Here is an 18708-nt window from a genome sequence, read left to right as displayed (position 1 = left end):
AAACTTGTGCATACACACACAATCAAAGTGCTACTGCAATACAAGCACATACCTATTAGTCTGCCCTTGTTAGTACAATGCAGAGCAGGTACGTCCAGCAGAGTGTGTCTGCATTGGATCAGTATAATAAACACCCACAGCTCCCATTAACACACACACACACACACACACACACTCACACTAATGAGATGAGATGTGGAGCGCTATTGATGTCGTTAACAGTGCTAATGATTAATGAACACGTGGGAGAAACTCTTTGTGCTAAATTATGCTAAAATTACATTAAATGTAAAATTGCTTGTATGGTTTTAAAAGTCCGTACTTTTCAAACAGAAGTTTTGTAATGACACTGCAAAATATTGAGATAACAGTGCGCGGTTTGTTTAACTATGCACTCCAACTATCTTCTGTCTCTAATTCAATGGTTTCTCCATTAGCTCACCAGCATTAATGACGCTAAACTGTGATCATGTGTCCGCTCTGAAAGGCCAGCAGGATTTTTATGTGTGTGCGTCTGACAGGCCAACACGTTTTTATAGATGGGTAGTTAGAAAGTGGAGAGCGAGGGTGAATGTCAAGCTCAAAGGCTGCGCTAACGCTAGCTAGCGCTAACAAGCCCACAAAGGCTGTAATGAGCAGGTGAGAAGGCCTGTTAAAAGGCAGAGAACACAAAAGGGCCTCGGGACAAACTTAACTACACCAGCACACACTTTTAACACTTAAACAGGAACATGGTTTTGATACATAGGTGGATTTTTTAGAGCCAAAAACGTTTCAACTACAGACAAAAATGTATATTTTGCTTTAATGTGTGCTTGCCCTTTTGCAAAAAATAATAGCTAAGTGCATGTATAAGGCCATTTATTTGCCACTGCATCAACCCAGTTCTTAAAGTTAATGCAAGCTCAAGCTCTAAAAGGCAGCTGTGCTCTTTTAATGCCTCCAGTCAGCTGCATATATTTCATTTTTGTGTTTTTAAGGAACAACACTGCACTTTATTACAGAGCTGGCAGCTGATAATGCTTTAATAATCCCCAAATGCTTTACCTAAAAACAAAATGACTAAGTCTGTATTAACTCTCATTAAAAGTGTGTTTTAACTGTGTAAACATGCATAAATGTTCATATTAACAGCAGCATGTTCACTTAAAGTTGGGACAAAACATAGAGAAATGAACTGCTGAAACAAAAGTGAAGTTGACTGGAAAGTTAAAAACATCTACTCATAGCATTTCATACAATACATTGCAGGAAACATGAAATACACAGCACATTCAAACTAAATAACTCAAAGCAGTCAACTAAATTCAACCACTTAAGTCAAGTCGTTGAAATCAGTGTAAAACTTGCTATGTAAAAAATCAACCAGCAGCTTTGAAAAATATAAATTTTGGACGCCTAATCGCTGCAATAAATTAGCTCACATGGATTTTAAAACTGTGCGCGCAAAACAATCAAAAATAATGACATGAATTAACCAAGATGACAGTTTCATTAACATTAAATTAAAATGAGTGCACCAGTGTCTTTGATGTGAACACATGGCCTTAACATTTATTGATTTAAACCCACATTAAAGCTGCATTAAGCAATGTTTTACCATTACAGTATGAGGCAAAAAGACTCCTACAGCTAACTTTTAAGCAAACAACTGACTACTTACACATTCAGCAGAAACAGAGGAACCTGGACTTGCAGTCATCTTTTTGGCCACATGTCGAATGTAAATTCAATTCAGCTCCTGAGAAAAATGTCTTTGGATTGCTATATGTTCGACGTTTCTTCAGCCACTTCGCCTCTCCGCCATTTTGCGCCAAAACGAAAAGTGTACGACCGGCTTGTGTGAGCCAGTTGTACACTTCCTTTTGTGAGAGCACGTGCATTTGTTGGGTTTCGTTTGGGCCGGTGAACCAAAACTATGATCTGGATGCGGTTGCAGACTACAGTGTTGATTCACATTACAGAGAGTCATTTAAATCCAGTGTGACTATAAAAGACATTGCTTAATGCAGCTTCAAATGAGAGATTTTAGACACATCAAACTGTGATATTTTCAGGCACAGACTACATTTTTAGTAGTCATAATTAAAGAGGTAAAATCACACACAAACAGACAGCACCTCCTGCATGTACACTGGTGGTTTATGTTGTCTGTCACCTTTTCAAACAACTCCTGCACTTCCTCTCATCTCAGCATCTATAACCTTGATCTTGAATGACACAGTGTGGAAAGTACCCGACTCTACTGACTCTAACATGCACTGTGTGCACATTATAGAGAATCAACCAGGGGCAGTTTTTAGGTTGGATGAAACTCTGATGAAACCCAAGGGGAGACTGAAGAGGGAACAGGATGTAGCAAACAATAAAACAATAGTGCACCAAAAATAATAAAATAAGCAGTCCCACTGACCTATTACAGCAAATAAATGCATGATAGGCCAAAATGTTTTATCGCTGTTTCTAAAGTGTGATAGATGGAGATAACACTTGTTTTTTATCAGTTAGGATTAGTAGTTAACATCACAGTAGCCGTTTTGGACATGACATGATGTCTAAACTGAACAAGTGTCAGCTTGAACCGCGCCCATCAATCAGACTAAAACAAAACAGCCTCTAGAGGAATAGCAATGTTAACTTCTGCCACATTTTACACTGGACTCTTCATCTCCAAGCTCAAGTCTTCTTATCTGTTTTTAACTATATTGACTTCAGTTTTGCTAGCTAACACGTGTTATTACTGGGGATAGCAGCTGTGGCTATGTTGGCCAAAGTAGCTATCCCTAGTTGCTGGATTTACAGGGTTTTCAAGCTATCTATTAAAATAATAACATTATTTCTCAAAAGCGAATAAAGATAAAGCCGGACACCTTACCTAACGGTGGTGAAAACAAACGTTCCTTAAGCGTTTACTTACAGATTGCTCTCTCTAACAATCAGATTTACCCTTTCCTTGTGGAGTCTGCAGAAGTATGATTATATTCAAAGAGTGAAAAAGGGAAGTGAGACAGATGTTGCAAATTTATGCACTCAACTCATCTCGACTCAGCAGTTGCCAGTTTATTAAGTACACGTAGCTAAAAATGATGCAGTCTAATGCAACAGTCCTGCAGTAAATCCTCCATGAAGGTTATAATGCTCAGTTTTTGTTTAAACTGTTTTATAGTGGTGTTTATTCAACTGTATGGTCACTTTGGAGGTTGCACTTTGTGGTGTTGTTAAATTGTACTGACAGCTGTTTCTGTTAGGGCTGCAACTAACGATTCCTTTTATTATTGATTATTTTCTTGATTAATCGTTTTGTATATAAAATGTAAGAAACAGTTAAAAGAGCCCTGTATGATTTCACACAGCCAAAGCTAACTGTGTAAAAAACACAACAAAAGAAAGAAGAAAACATGTTTTTTAACACCATATACATTATTTTAGAAATGCTGTTTGAGTCTCTATGTAGCTAAATATTAACTGAAATAAAAAAAACACATGTAATAAATAGTATAAGCAGGAAATGTTTGACTTATGCATCAATTGAAAACAATCTCAATCACTCTAATTAGTCAGCTTTTACAGACAACATACTTCTCTTACAAACAGCACCGCCTGAGTGCCTTAAATGAAAGCACTAATTAAATGTCCAATTAGGACCTGGGAGCTGCAATAAACATTAAAAGATGTTGATCTCTGCTGACACACTCAAACACTCAATTTAGAAAAGCCAGCTTATGACAGAGAAAGGACTACAAACACATAAGATCAAATCTTATTTAACTACTTTTATAGTAGATTAATCAGTTAAATGACTGTAAAAACACGGATTACGGTGATGATTTAGTTAATGTTTTTACATTCTTCGCAGTAATCCGACTTCCGACTTCCACAACAACATGAGTTTATATGATTTATTAGAAAATGAGTTTAATCTGTGTGGTTTGTAACACAGTAGAAGACATTTAAGCTAGTTAATACAGAACTTTCACACAACTTGCAGCGTTAGTTGTAAAATAAAAGCGCTTTTGACCCAAGAAAGTTCATTTTTTATGTACCAGCCACAAGTCATGATACATTTTGTCAAACACAATCACAATTTCCAGCATGTCTCTGTGACCTTTGTGGTTTGGGCGCAAAACGGAAAACACCAAAAGAAACCAGGCTAAATCTGCCACAATCAAATCGAAAGCTCCGGTTATCAAGTCATGCATAAGATCTTCAGTTTCACATGACAGTTCCAGTAATTATACTTCAGCTTCACTCTGGATAAAATCTAGTTATTAGGGTGCATCCATTATTTATACTGACTGTGGCTGTGAGGGGATTTTCATGTAAAAGCATTACATAAAAGTTGGGAAAGTTGCCAATATATGTCTTTAGTCCTACTGTACTTCAAACTACTCTGAAATGTTTAAGCAAAAGCCACAAGTCCAACACACACACACACATTCATAAAAACCCCACCAGCTGCTTCACACATGGTTCCGGTGGTGAGAAAAAAAGAGAGAAACGGGGGAGAAAGGAAAGAAGAAAGAGGAAGTGACCAACACCTAACTTATACTCTAGTGAGTGAGCAAAAAAAAAAAAAAAAAACAGCTGCCAGAAAAAATAAGAAGCAAAAAGCGTGAAAGGAAAAGGGATGGAAGCTTGAAATAGTTAAGGACCATGAAGCTAATCCACTTATCCATGAAAGTATCACCATTACCGTAGTAATATATGTGTACAGATATATGTAAATGTGTGTGATTACCAGTGATGGTGTTGAACCAGTGAGTGAAGCAGAGAAAGTGAGGTTCCCTCTCCCTCTGCTCTCTATAGTCAGTGTCACTGACAGCTCCACCCTGAGCTCCACACAATGGCTCTATTCCTGGATACACTCCACCGTGTGTGTGTGTGTGTTTGTGTGTGTTAATGGGTAACATACTGTTCACTGGGCAAGGAGGCTCCTGTTATATATTTCACAACTACTACATGTTATAATACTGCCATACTATAAATGTCAACGACTACATGCACAAAATATTCTGCCCTTATTCCACAATATTCCTACTAAACTGTTTACATAGCTAATGAAAATTAATATTCCAATAATATTCCTGTCGTGCATACTCTGATTATTAATGTAACCGGTGGCGGACCTGTTTGACTGTGCAAACACATCCTCACTCTTTCATTCCTTCAACCACCTACTTGAAAAGGTCGGCGTTGCGATATCTGATCATATCCAAAAATCTGTTGATATCCAAGTCTTTCGTAATGTTTAAAAGTAGGTGTGTTTCTCCTTCTTTTCTTTTTGGGCATGCATTTCTGCAAACTGTCGGCTGGTTGGTTTGTGTACAACGCACAGAGCTGAATGCAAACAGGCAAGAGGCCGTGTGTCGCAAACTACCGTAAAAAAAAACAATTGAGACGCGTATTCTGAATGTGCTGTATACATGTCCAAAGAATGCTCCTAAAAGCTGAAAAATATCAACATATCACACATGTATTAATCAGAAAATGCTCCATTTGGAATAAATCTTAATTCATAATATGCTGTTTACATGACCCGTATCAGATCAGGATTATTGTGATATTCTGAATAATAGTGGAACATGTCAATGTAGTCAGTATTATTATAAGTACTATCATCATCATCATCATCATCATCATCATCAGTAAGCATTTCCTTACCTTCTATGATAACTACATCTTTTCTACTACTAAAACTACAGCTGCTACTACTACTACTACTATTATATCAACATTAACAGGGCTACAACTTTTTAGTAATACTACAAGGTCCTACCTATACCAGTATCAATACTACTACTATTATACAACTACTGCTATTACTACTACTGCAACTATAATACCTCTACAATGCTACTATCACCACTACTATCACTACTGCTACGACTACAACTACTGCTACTACTAATACTTAAATTACTTCTACTATTAAACTGTTACACTACTAGCATTACGACTACTATGACTAAAACTACTACAACTATTACGTAACTACAACAACTGAAACTACAACTATTATACTACCACTAACATGGCTACAAATTTTTACTAATACTAGTGCTCCTTCTGTAGTCCTACTACTATTGCTATTAGTACCAATACTACTACTACTATCATACAACTACTGCTACATTTATACCACCACTACGACTAGTACTATTACAATAATACTATTACTGTCACTATTATGCTACTATCAATAATATTATCACTACTCCTATGACTACAACTGCTGCTTCTACTACTACTACTTGTACTAGTACTATTAAACTTCTACAACAACTACCACTGCTTCAATTACTACTACTATTAGAACTATTACGCTACTACGACTACTGCTCCCACAACAACAACTACTACTACTATCACTCAACTACCACTGCTGCTGCTAGTATTAATACTGCTACTACAACTATTATACAATTATTGCTACTAGTACTTCTATTATTATATCATCACTGCAACTACTACCAATACTACTACTACTATTAAAACTTCTACTGCTACTGTTATACTCTCCCCACTACTATCAATATTACTACTTTTACTGCTACTGCCATTACCACCACTTTACTACTTTTACTAATGCTACTTTTACTACTAGTATAACTGCCACTACTACTGTTTTGTATGCTACTACTACTATTGTACAACTACCACTACAACCAGCACTAATACAAATATTGCGACTGCGATTACACTAGTACCAATACTACTGCTACTAAAACAACAACTACAATAAATAGTACTACCTTTACCACTATGGCTAATTTTTTACCTTATAATACTAATATTACTACTACTGCTGGTGCTGCTATTTCTACTAATACCATTACCACTACTTTAATAATTCTACTAATACTACAACTTTTACTACTGCTACAAGTATTAATAATACTGTACTACTATGATTGATTTTGCTAGTACCAGTAGAGCAGAACAAACACCTTTTATTAACATGCAGACATTTGGTTGCGTGTAACATATGTCTTATCTGCAGCCATGTGTGTGGTACTGTATATTTGCATGTGTGTGTGTGTGTGTGTGTACGTGTGTGTGACAGAACCCATATTAATCCTGCCTGCCTTGTCAGAGCTCAGACATCAAAGCATGATCAGACCTGCTCTCCTGCACACATGAATGCACGCACATGCAAACACACACACACACACACACACACATGGATAACACACACACACACGCAGATAGCACACACACAGCCACGGTAGTTCACTCGGTATTCCTTTCTGTCTGTGGGGTTGTTTGATCAGCTATATTGACTTGCTGATTCGACCACAGAGTTCAGTCAGCACAAAGACAAACACACACACACACACACACACACACACACACACACACAGACTGAGCGATAAGAGGATGAATGGAGAGAGAAACATGGAGGAGAGGAGCTGCCAGAGACCTGAAGTCATTAACAGTGAATAAACTGTTAGGTGTAACTATTACAGTAATAATGCAGCTCACTCTCACATTATTACTGCTGGATTAAAGGTGATTGGAAGGTTGCTACTTCAAACCCCCAGAAGCCACACTAACACACAGGAAGTAACACTTCCACCAACATACTCAGTTCCCCACTTTCTCAGCATAAGAGGTCACTGACCAAATTATAAAACAGCAGAACTGGGAACAAACTTTACATACATTTGCTCATAACAATGCATATTTGCAAAGTAGAAAAATCCAGCAAGAGCACCTGTGCAGGTGTGAATGTCACCTTCTGCCCATTACAGACACTCTGTAGTTTTTATACTCTAAAAGATAGTGACCAGTGATCAATCAAAGCATTGAGCAACTTAAACTGCATAAGCTACCTTTTTTTTCCCATCATGCTGTTATATTTTGTTCATTGAATTAATGTTTTGTTAGATCTGGTTGGGTTTGTTCTGTCTTCTTTATTATTTTTTGTCCATGTAAAATCTCCGTGACAAGTATATAGATACAGAACTGATTGACGTGTGTCTGTGCGGTGATCTTGTTTATATGTAGTTTGTTCTAAAGTAAACAGATCTTGACACAAAATGAGACTTACCTAACTAAAAGCTTGACAACAAAATTTTAAAATCAATCAAACAGGACTTGTAAAACAACAAAAATGTGTTAAAACCAATTTTTAAAAAAACAAACTACAATTTATCACAACTCTTTCTTCTATAGCTCAAGTTGTTAAAGCCATAGAAGTCAATTTTTCGGTACATAACAAGTTAATATATTGTAATTTTAGTCGTATATTGTAATTCTTCGTAATTTTAGAATATGTCTGAGGCAAATGTTGATATTCCCAATGGCCTCATCTGTTTCCTCTGTCATTATGCCTTTGCATTTACTGCATTATGTTACCCACTTGCTAGCTTGCTAAATTGTTAGCCTCTGTGGCTTCTAGACACCAACAGTAACGTTATTACTGCCGTTGCTTTGCAGCGGTATTCTCACAACTTGACCACTTGAACAAACTTCCCATGTTGTGAATACGAGCTCCTGAGTTTCATTTGAAGGCACCATCAGACTATCAGAATCATTTCCATCAGTTACAATAACATTGTACTCACCAGAGTAATAGCAAAGATCTCAAAAATATATCTGACGGGGCAACAAACATGGGAGATAAGACAATCATACAGGTTGAAAGCGAGCCATTAGTTTTGCCAGATTAGCTACCACGTTGCTAATAATCCCTCATCGTACAGGAAAACCATGAGGGCGCACAACTATAGCAAGTATGGCAGGTCAAAGTTGAAGCAGGAAGTTCAGCTGTGGTGAAGGTTTAATCTCTGGCAACCTTTGTTTTGTCTTCCAAATAAATTTGGATCAACAGATTGTCTGTCTGATTGTCTGAGTGCTTAGGGATGCACCGATCCGACTTTTTCAGTCCTGATAGCGATACCTGGGCTTTAGTTATCTGCCGATACCGAGTACCAATCTGATACCAGTGTTTAATTAATAAGCTATATGCCTCACTGTGTGGGAGTGACTGGGATCATTCTATTATGTGTAAGACACCATCAGGCTTGACTTAAACATTGCTTTCCTAACTTTGTAAAATAAAATGTACAAATAAATACATAGATATAAATTGACTGAATTGTTATTTATTATTAAAAGAGTGAATCGTACACCAGAAACTTGGTAAAAAAAATCTTCAAAATTAACAGGAATTACAATTCAGTTGTAAACTTTTTTTTATTGCAGCAACAAACCGGTCAAAACCTAAAGAGGAATTAAAATCCCAGTTTATAATGTATATAATATATAAACATAGATTTGAATGAAATAAATCGGCCCCATTGTCACTGATACCCAATCCAGCTATTTGAGTCAGTATTGGCCCGATATTGGTGCATCCCTACTGCTTAAGCCTTGTGGTCCCTTCTGACTTATTTTTAACGCTGTTGCCACATTCTGCGAACCTAGCCATTAGTGTGGCGAGAACAATGTTATTATAACTGACAGAATTTATGAGGTTTAGTTCTAATGAATCATAGTTTTGTTCTAAGCAAAGTAGAAACACAAAGTACATTGAAAATGTGGGGGATGGAGCCAGACTTACAAGTGAAAATTATGAGAAAATTATGAGGAAATGAAGCTAGCATTATATGTTGAGGAAGAGCATTGACTGTTAAGCCCTGCAAAACAGTCAATGTGGAGGGGAATCCCCGTTCTTCGTGGTAAAAAAAAATGTCTCAATGTAACACGTAAAAGCAGAAGAAAAGCAATAAAAGCGTCTGTGAGGAGTCAAGTGCTCTGAACACATTATCTGTCAAACACACTCGAATGTCACGCTTAATTAATGCAGTAAGTGTGTCCTCAGATTTATGTGTTATTAGAAAAAAGCTGAGCTGAATGCCACTCAGCAGCTCGCAAGTGTGAATGCATAAATGTGAAGCAAAGTGTTCCTGGAAGCGGTGCATGTTCAACACATCTTTTCAGGCTAGACAGGGGGATCTTTTTTTATAGGTGAATAGGTAATCAATCACTCTGCAGCAGCGTGGAGTATGAAAGGCCGACGACAGCCTGTAATTACAGTACTCACAGGAAGCAGCTGTTTGCGTTTCCTGCCAGGACGACCCACTCTGCGCTTGGTGCGGGGGCTCGCCGGTGTCCCCTCCTCTGGACTGTCATGGTCTGCTCCATCTTCATTCTGGACAATTACAGAGAAGCCACATCAAACACTGAGCCAATCGAATGCCTGGATGAAGTTATAATTGGTGTCAGCAGTGAAGCCGCATTAAAGCAGCGATGACTCAGGGGAGATGTGGTTAAGAAACACTCCGAGGCAGTGACTGGAAAACAGGATAAAATGAAGGGTGGCACATAATAACTAGGGTATCGCAGTTTTTATAAAGCCAACTGTCACACTGTTTTATGACCTTTTCACTAAAAGGAATAAAGTTTAATTGAAGACCTTTTTTAAAAACAAACTACTTTAAAAACAAATATCTCAAATCGTAGCTAAGTTCGGATAGAACAAAGCAATTTTCAAGCTATAAATAGGCAAAATATGACAGACAAAACCAGTAAATTACATGTTTGCAGACATGAAATCCAGCTGTGTTTAGTACAGCAAACAGGATACATGTTGCACTACTTCTAGACCTCCTCTGGATTGATCTAAGGACAGATACGCAGCACAAAAACTGCTACAAGATAAAAAACAAGACATTAAATTTAGATCATTACTTGAGGTCCGGTGGAAACCTTGATAACATGGTAGCCTTTTCCTGCACTGCCTTATATTGATCCCTTAAGTGAAGCTAAATGAATTCATCTCAGCAGTTTGTTCCTCTGCTCGGCTCACAGCAGAGACAAAGTGGTATGGTACAGCAGAGTTGTAGAATAGCAGTGACATACAGTGATATAGTATGAAATAAAAATAGCATGCTGCTGCACCTGTGTGTCAACTAGATAGTGAGCGTGTTGGGTCAAAAGCAAAGTAAAAACCAGAAGCATCGCCTCATGAGATCTCTTTCTGTCTTCACCTTTAATTTTTTATATCACATCAAACTACAGAAACCTTTTTTATGATGTTGTGTTGTTGGCAGCTCACTGGTTTGCAGGCCTTTTTGCACAAAACATGGAGTAATTGCAGTCTTACTACTGAAAAATTCCCATAATCATAATGGTCAAGATAGAACAGTGTACACAACCCCTTTATAATCTGGGATGACATTTGAAATATCTAGTTAATTTGATTCCAAATAGAGCTAATTTGTTAAATATTTGGAAATGTGTCAATATAGTAAAGAAATAGGAAGTCTGCCAACGTGTCTCTCCGGTAGTTTATCTATTATCAATGGACTAGTGGACTCAAGTCATGAACTCGACTTAATCAAAAAAGACTTGCAACTCAGCTCTGACTTTAACAACAGCTCGTGACTTTAGAGTGACTTGATATCCTCCCCAAAAGCCCCCAGATTAAACATTACATGAAAAGCGTGCAGCAAATCAGCCCTTCATTTTCCTGACAGCAGCCACTCATGCTAACGTGTGCTGGAAGGAAAAGTTTCAGGTTACGACATCCGGATGTAAAGACTCGGCTGTGGTCAATGAAAACAAAAAGTACTGACGGCAACATGCCAACGTCGTTGTAACTGTGTCACAGAAACATACCGAGGCACATCTGACCATTTAGCTTTTAGATGTTGATAAATACATACTAGGGTTGTCAATCAATTAAAATATTTAATCATGATTAATCGCATGATTGTCCATAGTTAATCGCAAATTAATCACATTTTATCCGTTAAAAATGTACCTTAAAGGGAGATTTGACAAGTATTTAATACTCTTATCAACATGGGAGTGGACAAATATGCCGCTTTATGCAAACGTAGGTATATATTTATTATTGGAAATCAGTTATCAACACAAAACAATGATAAATATTCTCCAGAAACCTTCACACGTACTGCACTTTGCATAAAAACATGCCGTATGATGTTTTTTCAACATTACAGCATGTATACATGTTCTAGTAGAAACCTAAAATACAAGTATGAACCTGAAAATGAGCATAATTGGTCCTCTTAATTATTTCTGCAAATTTACTATACTAACTGTTACTCTGCTTATATTTGGTAAAGGATACATAATGCCTTGTTTAGGACTTGAAAACACAAGATTTAGGACTTGAACTTGACTTGAGACTTGCAAAACAATGACTCTGCCTTTATGCCATGGTGTGCTCTTGTTATATTGACGTAATGACAAGTCAAAAGACCCCCGCATACACAAATCACTGTTTGTTTGCCAACACTATCAGTTACAAGGTACCAAAATACCAACTCATTCACAATCAGATTAGACAGTCTTTTTTTCCAGAGCTGTAAATATTCTCTCTCCCACACAGTAGTAATCTCTGGGAACAACCACCCCCGTTCCCCTCCCCAATAATTCCATCACTTTCTATTTTTACATCGGCTCTGGGCAAGATTTGAGCCGGAGGTCAGTGCAACATTTTTATTGGACCCAAGAGGACACGTGCAAGAGCTAAATAAAATAAGCAACACCTGCTGCATCTTAAGTTAAGCAGTCAAAACATTCATCGTGTGAGATGCCTGTTACTTTACGAGTATCGTATTTTAGCCAGGAGGCAGGAATTTGCCAGCCGCAGTGATTTTAATTATAGGCCTTTTTATTCATATTTGAGCTCTCTTCATGTGATTCGCTGCCTCAGGCAGAAATTAAATAAATGTCACTGTTACAAGAGAGAACCATTACACTCTTGTAGTGCTGAAGTGAACAAGGCGGCTTTATGCTTCTTCGCTAAAACTTTATTATTTAAAACGGACTGTTAGTGCGCTTAGTGCGCAAGCTTGAGATGGTTTATGTGGGAGTGTTTTAAAGTTTTAGAAAAGGTGCATGTGTTTTGGAAGTAGTGAGCATACGACTGGATAAATGAGACTCGGATTATACTGCACGAATTGTGTGAGAGTTTGTAAACGGATGTTTTGATATAGTTTTGCTGTTGTTAAACGCGGCTCTCATTTACTTCAATTATTCAAGACTTTTCTCCACTTTTGATTCTGCGTTCACCGTGGAGTCATACGAGAAAAACAAAGTTTTCTTCATGGATTAAAGGTAACACAGGGTGAGTAATTGATATAAAAATGGTCATTTTGTGGGTGAAGTATTCCTTTAAAGAACATAAACGAGATTGTAGTATCTCTCACGGCATTTATATCGTCCTACTTCAGACTGTCAGCATTAAAACTGAGAGCAGCTTCCACAAGTTCAACATCAAATACAACTTTCTTGTCTCAATCATTATGTGTGTTATATTGTTTGTAAGATATATTTTTGTGTAGTCTGAACTCTTTTGTTGTGTGTACATGAGAGACTGTCAAGTTTAGTTTAATAATAACTTGGGCTGTCAAAGTTAACGTGATAACGTGTTAACGCAAATTCGTTTTAACGCCACTAATTTCTTTAACGCATTAACGCAACTCACAATTTTCAAGTTGGAAAGGTCGTCATATGAAACTAGAAAACCTAATGAATCCATTGGTACCAACCGTGTCATCCTAGCTTGTCGCGAAGGAGGTTAAATAACGCTCCAAACTTACGCTAAATTTTGGCGAGGAAAAACTGGCATGGCCATTTTCAAAGGGGTCCCTTGACCTCTGACCTCAACACATGTGAATATAAATGGGTTCTATGGGTACCCACGAGTCTCCCCTTTACAGACATGCCCACTTGATGATAATCACATGTAGTTTGGGTCAAGTCATAGTCAAGTCAGCACACTGACACACTGACAGCTGTTTGTCTTGAGTTTGCCTTGTTATGATTTGAGCATATTTGTTATGCTAAATGCAGTACCTGTGAGGGTTTCTGGATAATATATGTAATTTTTGTGTTGTTAATTGAGTTCCAGTAATAAATATATACATACATTTGCATAAAAAAGCATATTGACCACTCCCATGTTGATAAGAGTATGCAATACTTCACAAATCTCCCTTTACGGTACATTGTGAACAGATAAAAATGTGAGATTAATTTGCAATTAATCACAAGGAACTATGGACAATTACGGGATTAATAGCTACTAAATATTTGAATCGATTGACAGCCCTAATAATAACATCCACTCTATTTCTTGACTCTCTCTGCTATAATCATTATTACGACCTGATCTGTACGCTTCCTCCCTCCTCTCCCTCTCCTCTGGTCGACCCTCTGTTGAGGTGACAGTGGAGTGGTTGCTACGGTGCAGAAAACTGCTTAGCAACCGTCTCCGACGGGGCCGCCGTGCTGACTAAACATTTTGATGTCACTTCCCTGACGATGAGCATAGCAACCAGCTAGAACCGGGTAATGGCCCCGCGCCTCGTCTGCCTGGTGTGCTGTCCATATGGCTGTATCAAGACACACACACATTTTAACAGCACACGCGCACTCATCGTGTACTGGAACTGGGACGAGTAAAAAAAAAAAAAAAGCGTACAATTATGTCAAATATAAACCGGTAGGGCTATAAAACCAAATCCCTTCAAGAAAATATGTCAACACACACACACACACACACACACACACACACACACACACACACACAGTGGCCAATCTGTCCATCTTTGGTCTATTTCTGTCTCCCGGCAAGTTATTTTAGGCCACTGCAGTTGCTAAGCAACCAGACTGCAAACCAGGCGGGCAGAGGAGGATCCCATCAGCAGCAGACTGCTTGTCCTCTTTCTTTCTTCCCCATCCCTACAGTACGTCCTCTCTGTCTCTCTCCTGTTCCCTGTGTCTCCCTACTCTTCTGCTTTCTTTCTCTATTTGAATCTATTACTCACCAAATCATCAAGTCAATAAAGCTGTCCACACTTTAATTTCTCTAGATTTAGCCTCCGTAACAGATTCACAACATTTAAACACAATTGTAGCACAGCATATGTCACATTTACGCAATCCTATTGTTAAAATAATCAGTATCTACACATTTACGTGCATTTACACGCTGACATTTTCAATTTCACACTATGATGGACTGAAAATGACACAAGAAATTTACCAATCTTAAGCACCATTCTCCCCTGGTTATTGTTATAATAATGTTGATAGCTATTTACCACTAACAGTCAGCAATATGGCGACAACTACATCTTTTTGGGCTTCAGAGATGGAATAAAAAACACCGTCCACACGGTCAGAATACAGAGCGATGCTTTTACAGGTCCTCCAGCATCTTTATACCATCTTCAAAGTGTCTTTGTAGTTTGTAGCATATACCGTGCAGGGTTCAATGTCAATGCTTCAGGCAAGTGGGTCAGAAATTTATTTGCCCAAAGTCATTTTTTATTCGCCCCTATACAAATTGTTTTATTTATTAGCGGTTATCTAATAACAACAAAGACTAAAGTTATGTGAAATAGACTACAGGATGTCTGGCTGGATCAGGGTCCCTGATGAAGACCTAGAGTTGATACGCGTTGATCTGCTTTATTGCCTATATGCTCCAAAAATAAAATCACTATTTTTTCACCTGAAGACAGAGTGGCTTTTCCATGGTTGTCTGCACCACTTGAGGATGATCTATCCAGCAAGACTTCCTGGATTCTGTTTCATGTACTTCTACCAAGCAGTGCTTCCTTCCTCTTTTGACCACATCCTCTAACACCACTCAACTAATCTCCTGTTTCCAGGATAATTTAAAATGCTCGCTTGCGAATCAGCGCATAAACTTTGACATTACCCGCCGTCCTTTTCTTGCCAGTGCCTGATCAGTACTGCGCATGTGTAACTCTCAACAGAGATGAGAAAGAAGCGAGATGGCTCACCACTTGGCTACTTCCATCATCAGCTGCAGAAAAAACAATGTGTTTAGTTATTTTTTAGATTTACTAGCGTTGCATTTTACTTGCCCTGGGCGATCCTTATTGTTGAGTCCTACCATATGTACACAGGCACTTGGCAGCCAAGGCATTAAGGCCTCATATTCTTAAAATAAAGTGCTTATTGTAACCTCTGAAATCAGGGCCCTGCGTTCCTCTATTTCTGTAAATCTCTGAAACAGACAATCAAGTGACTGGTGAGGTACAGGGAGGTAACAAAGTAGGGCAGTGTTTGAACTTCTCAAGCAGCATGTACAATTTATTGAAACACTATAGTATATTACCTTCGAAGAGATCCCTACTTGTATGGTTAATTGCATTGAGACTACTTATTCGTGGAGAGAGATCAGAAGTTTGGCAGGAGGCAGTTTGATGCAGTTAGGAGGAGGCTATGATGTCAGTTTTTTTGCCCTGACCTGAATTCTTGAACTGTGGAATAGGAGCCAGTTTGTTTCAAGCATACTGTCGCCTTCAGGCTTTGGAGGTAAAACAACCTCGTCCACATGATCAGGATCTCACATGTCCCTCAAGGTGGTTCCTTTGACAGTCTTTAAACTGTGTTTGGAGTTTGTAACATACTGTATATGTACAGTAGCGTAAATGAGTGCACTTGGCAGCCAAGGCATTAGAGAGGAAAGAAGACCTTGCTTAGCAGCGATTAGTGCATTAAGGGAAAGTGCCAGTGCTTAATTTTCAAGCTCAAATAAGGGTCAATAAAGTTCTTTAAGCTTAAAATTTCAATGCCTGCTGTGAGTGTAAATCTCCCCTTTGCAGCAGAAAAGCATAAAGTTTTGCATGACACTGACGTTATCCATGCACATTAAGGTTACAAGTCTGAATTTTTGACATTCTCAATTTGTTTCTCCATCTTTAAATATTTCCCACACCTTCACAAACTTTAAATTTTAGTTTTTTTTTCACAAGTTTACTTTGGCATTATTTCTGAACATCATCACAGAAATGTCTTTCTATCTTCAACATCTGGACAGTAGCTTCTGTCATGTGCAGTGGATTAAAACTGGAGTCACACACCTCTTTTCTCTTTCTATCTTCATGTCTTCCTCTGTTTAAACTCTGTGACTCACTCAGATTTCTCTGTGGGCTTTTTTTTTTTAAAACTCTTTGAGAGGTTAGTCTCAGGAAGTTAAGAAGCACAACAAACTCTATAGTAAGAAAAAAAAAAACTCTATAAGGGAAACTTTGTACTTGTTGGCTCTTTGCCAGTGTGTGAATGTGGAAGTGAGTGAGTGAGTAAGACGGCTCTTTATATAGCAGCACTATAGAATGAACTTCAAACTTCTCACAGATTTACGAGGGCTGCCCTGGGCTCTCGGGGCGCAAATGAAAGGAGCCATTTTTCACTTTGTGTATGTCTGACTGTGTGTTAATGTATGTGCTTGTGTGTGTGCTCATTTGTGACTGTTTGAGAGTCGAAACCCTTTACTCGTCTCACCTGCATGTGGTCGGGTGAGTGTGTGGAATGCAGAAAAGCCTGAAGTGAATGTAAATAAATAACTGTAAGTTTAATTATTGCAGACACACACACACACACACAGTGCCAGATTTTCTGTTTATGTTGGCTAAAAAAAGCTCTCAACTAAAGTAGTAGTGGAGGTAATGATAGCTGTAGTAAAACTGGTGGTGGTTGTAATAATATCTGTGGCTGCAAAAATAGCTCTAGTAGTAATTTAATATGTATAATAGAAGCAGCAATAATAACAGTAACAGGAGGGGTAATGGTAGTGGCAGTAGCTGAGATAGTAGTAGTACAAGTGGTGGTAAAAGTCATAGGTGGACAGTGTGTTTGCTTGATTTAAATATAATTTTCAGTTCTAGTACTTTACTGAAGTATTCCCACTTTATATGTAATTCCACTCCCATTTACAACACTACGTACAGTGGGAAATGTACGTGTATGTTTTATGAGTAAACATTTATTTGATGGATGTAGTTACAGCATTACAGCTCTATAATGAGCTCCATAACATTGACGTAGTGCCACAATTTAAATTACTCGACAGTATATTAATTAGTTTGCGCCACCTGCACTTACTGTACAACACTGAAACACTGCTAACACATCAAATACACTCAGTCTACACTCTAAAAAGGAACCAATCATTAAAATGAGTACTCTAACTTATACTTGCTGTAATACTTGATACATTTTATAGAGTTTGGAGAGTGCAACCTGAATAATTATAAACGCTTTCATAGTTTAATTATAATAACTTAATAATCACTTATTATTAAGTTTCTACAGTAGCTCAGAACGGAAAAAACAAAACTGGCTCTAGAGAGAGCCTTTTCGCGTTTTTACGTTACCTGGAGGCCACCGTAGTTCTCCGACATGCTTGTGAAACTGCAGAAACTTGAGCCACAGAGTGCAAAACCGTTGTACCGCCAGCCGGCGTCTGACTTCTGTTGCTCTTAAAGTAGTGTTATTATGGTAAGGATGGCCTCTGAGCGAGGCGAACGACGTTACCACGGGTTTTCACTTGGCGGCTCACGTTACCTCACACTTGGAGTGGGAGGAGTGAGCGGAGGGGTACTCGGTTGGTTGCAATCTGCAGCCACACCACTAGATGTCCCCAAATCCTACACACTGTCCCTTTAAAAGATTAATTATTGAATGAACTTGTAGTTATGACATTTTTTTTAAAAAGGCTTTTAAATTATACTTTTTGTTTTAGAATGACAGATATTTTCCGTTACATTTTCTTGTCTAGAAACGTACAGATACACTCAATACATACAACAGATATAAATACATATATACATTCATGTCCTTAAATAGATCCCCACATATATTTTATTAACGAGTCATTTATCTCCTGCTGTTTGTATTTTGTCAACGTAT

General features: G+C 38.0%; 1 protein-coding gene across 5 annotated transcripts in view; it reads right to left on the bottom strand.

Annotated features, from left to right (window-relative positions):
• LOC119476900 (DNA (cytosine-5)-methyltransferase 3A-like) overlaps positions 1–18708 on the bottom strand; it is a 47736-nt gene that overhangs the window by 28675 nt on the left and 353 nt on the right. For 2 of the 5 annotated variants that reach the window (XM_037750535.1, XM_037750538.1), the window contains exons 1-2: positions 17302–17326; positions 10049–10156 (exon numbers count right to left, since the gene is read on the bottom strand). In XM_037750535.1, the coding sequence (XP_037606463.1) occupies positions 10049–10156; positions 17302–17307 (114 nt within the window). In that variant the 5' untranslated portion in view covers positions 17308–17326. Of the gene's footprint in view, positions 1–1663; positions 2804–2875; positions 2895–10048; positions 10157–17301; positions 17327–18708 lie in introns of those variants that run through there. The other 3 variants (XM_037750533.1, XM_037750537.1, XM_037750536.1) reach the window with 3 other exon arrangements.

Source organism: Sebastes umbrosus, chromosome 18 (genome assembly GCF_015220745.1).
Source record: "Sebastes umbrosus isolate fSebUmb1 chromosome 18, fSebUmb1.pri, whole genome shotgun sequence".
Classification (NCBI taxonomy): Eukaryota; Metazoa; Chordata; class Actinopteri; order Perciformes; family Sebastidae; genus Sebastes; species Sebastes umbrosus.
This window is presented reverse-complemented; position numbering and strand designations above follow the sequence as displayed.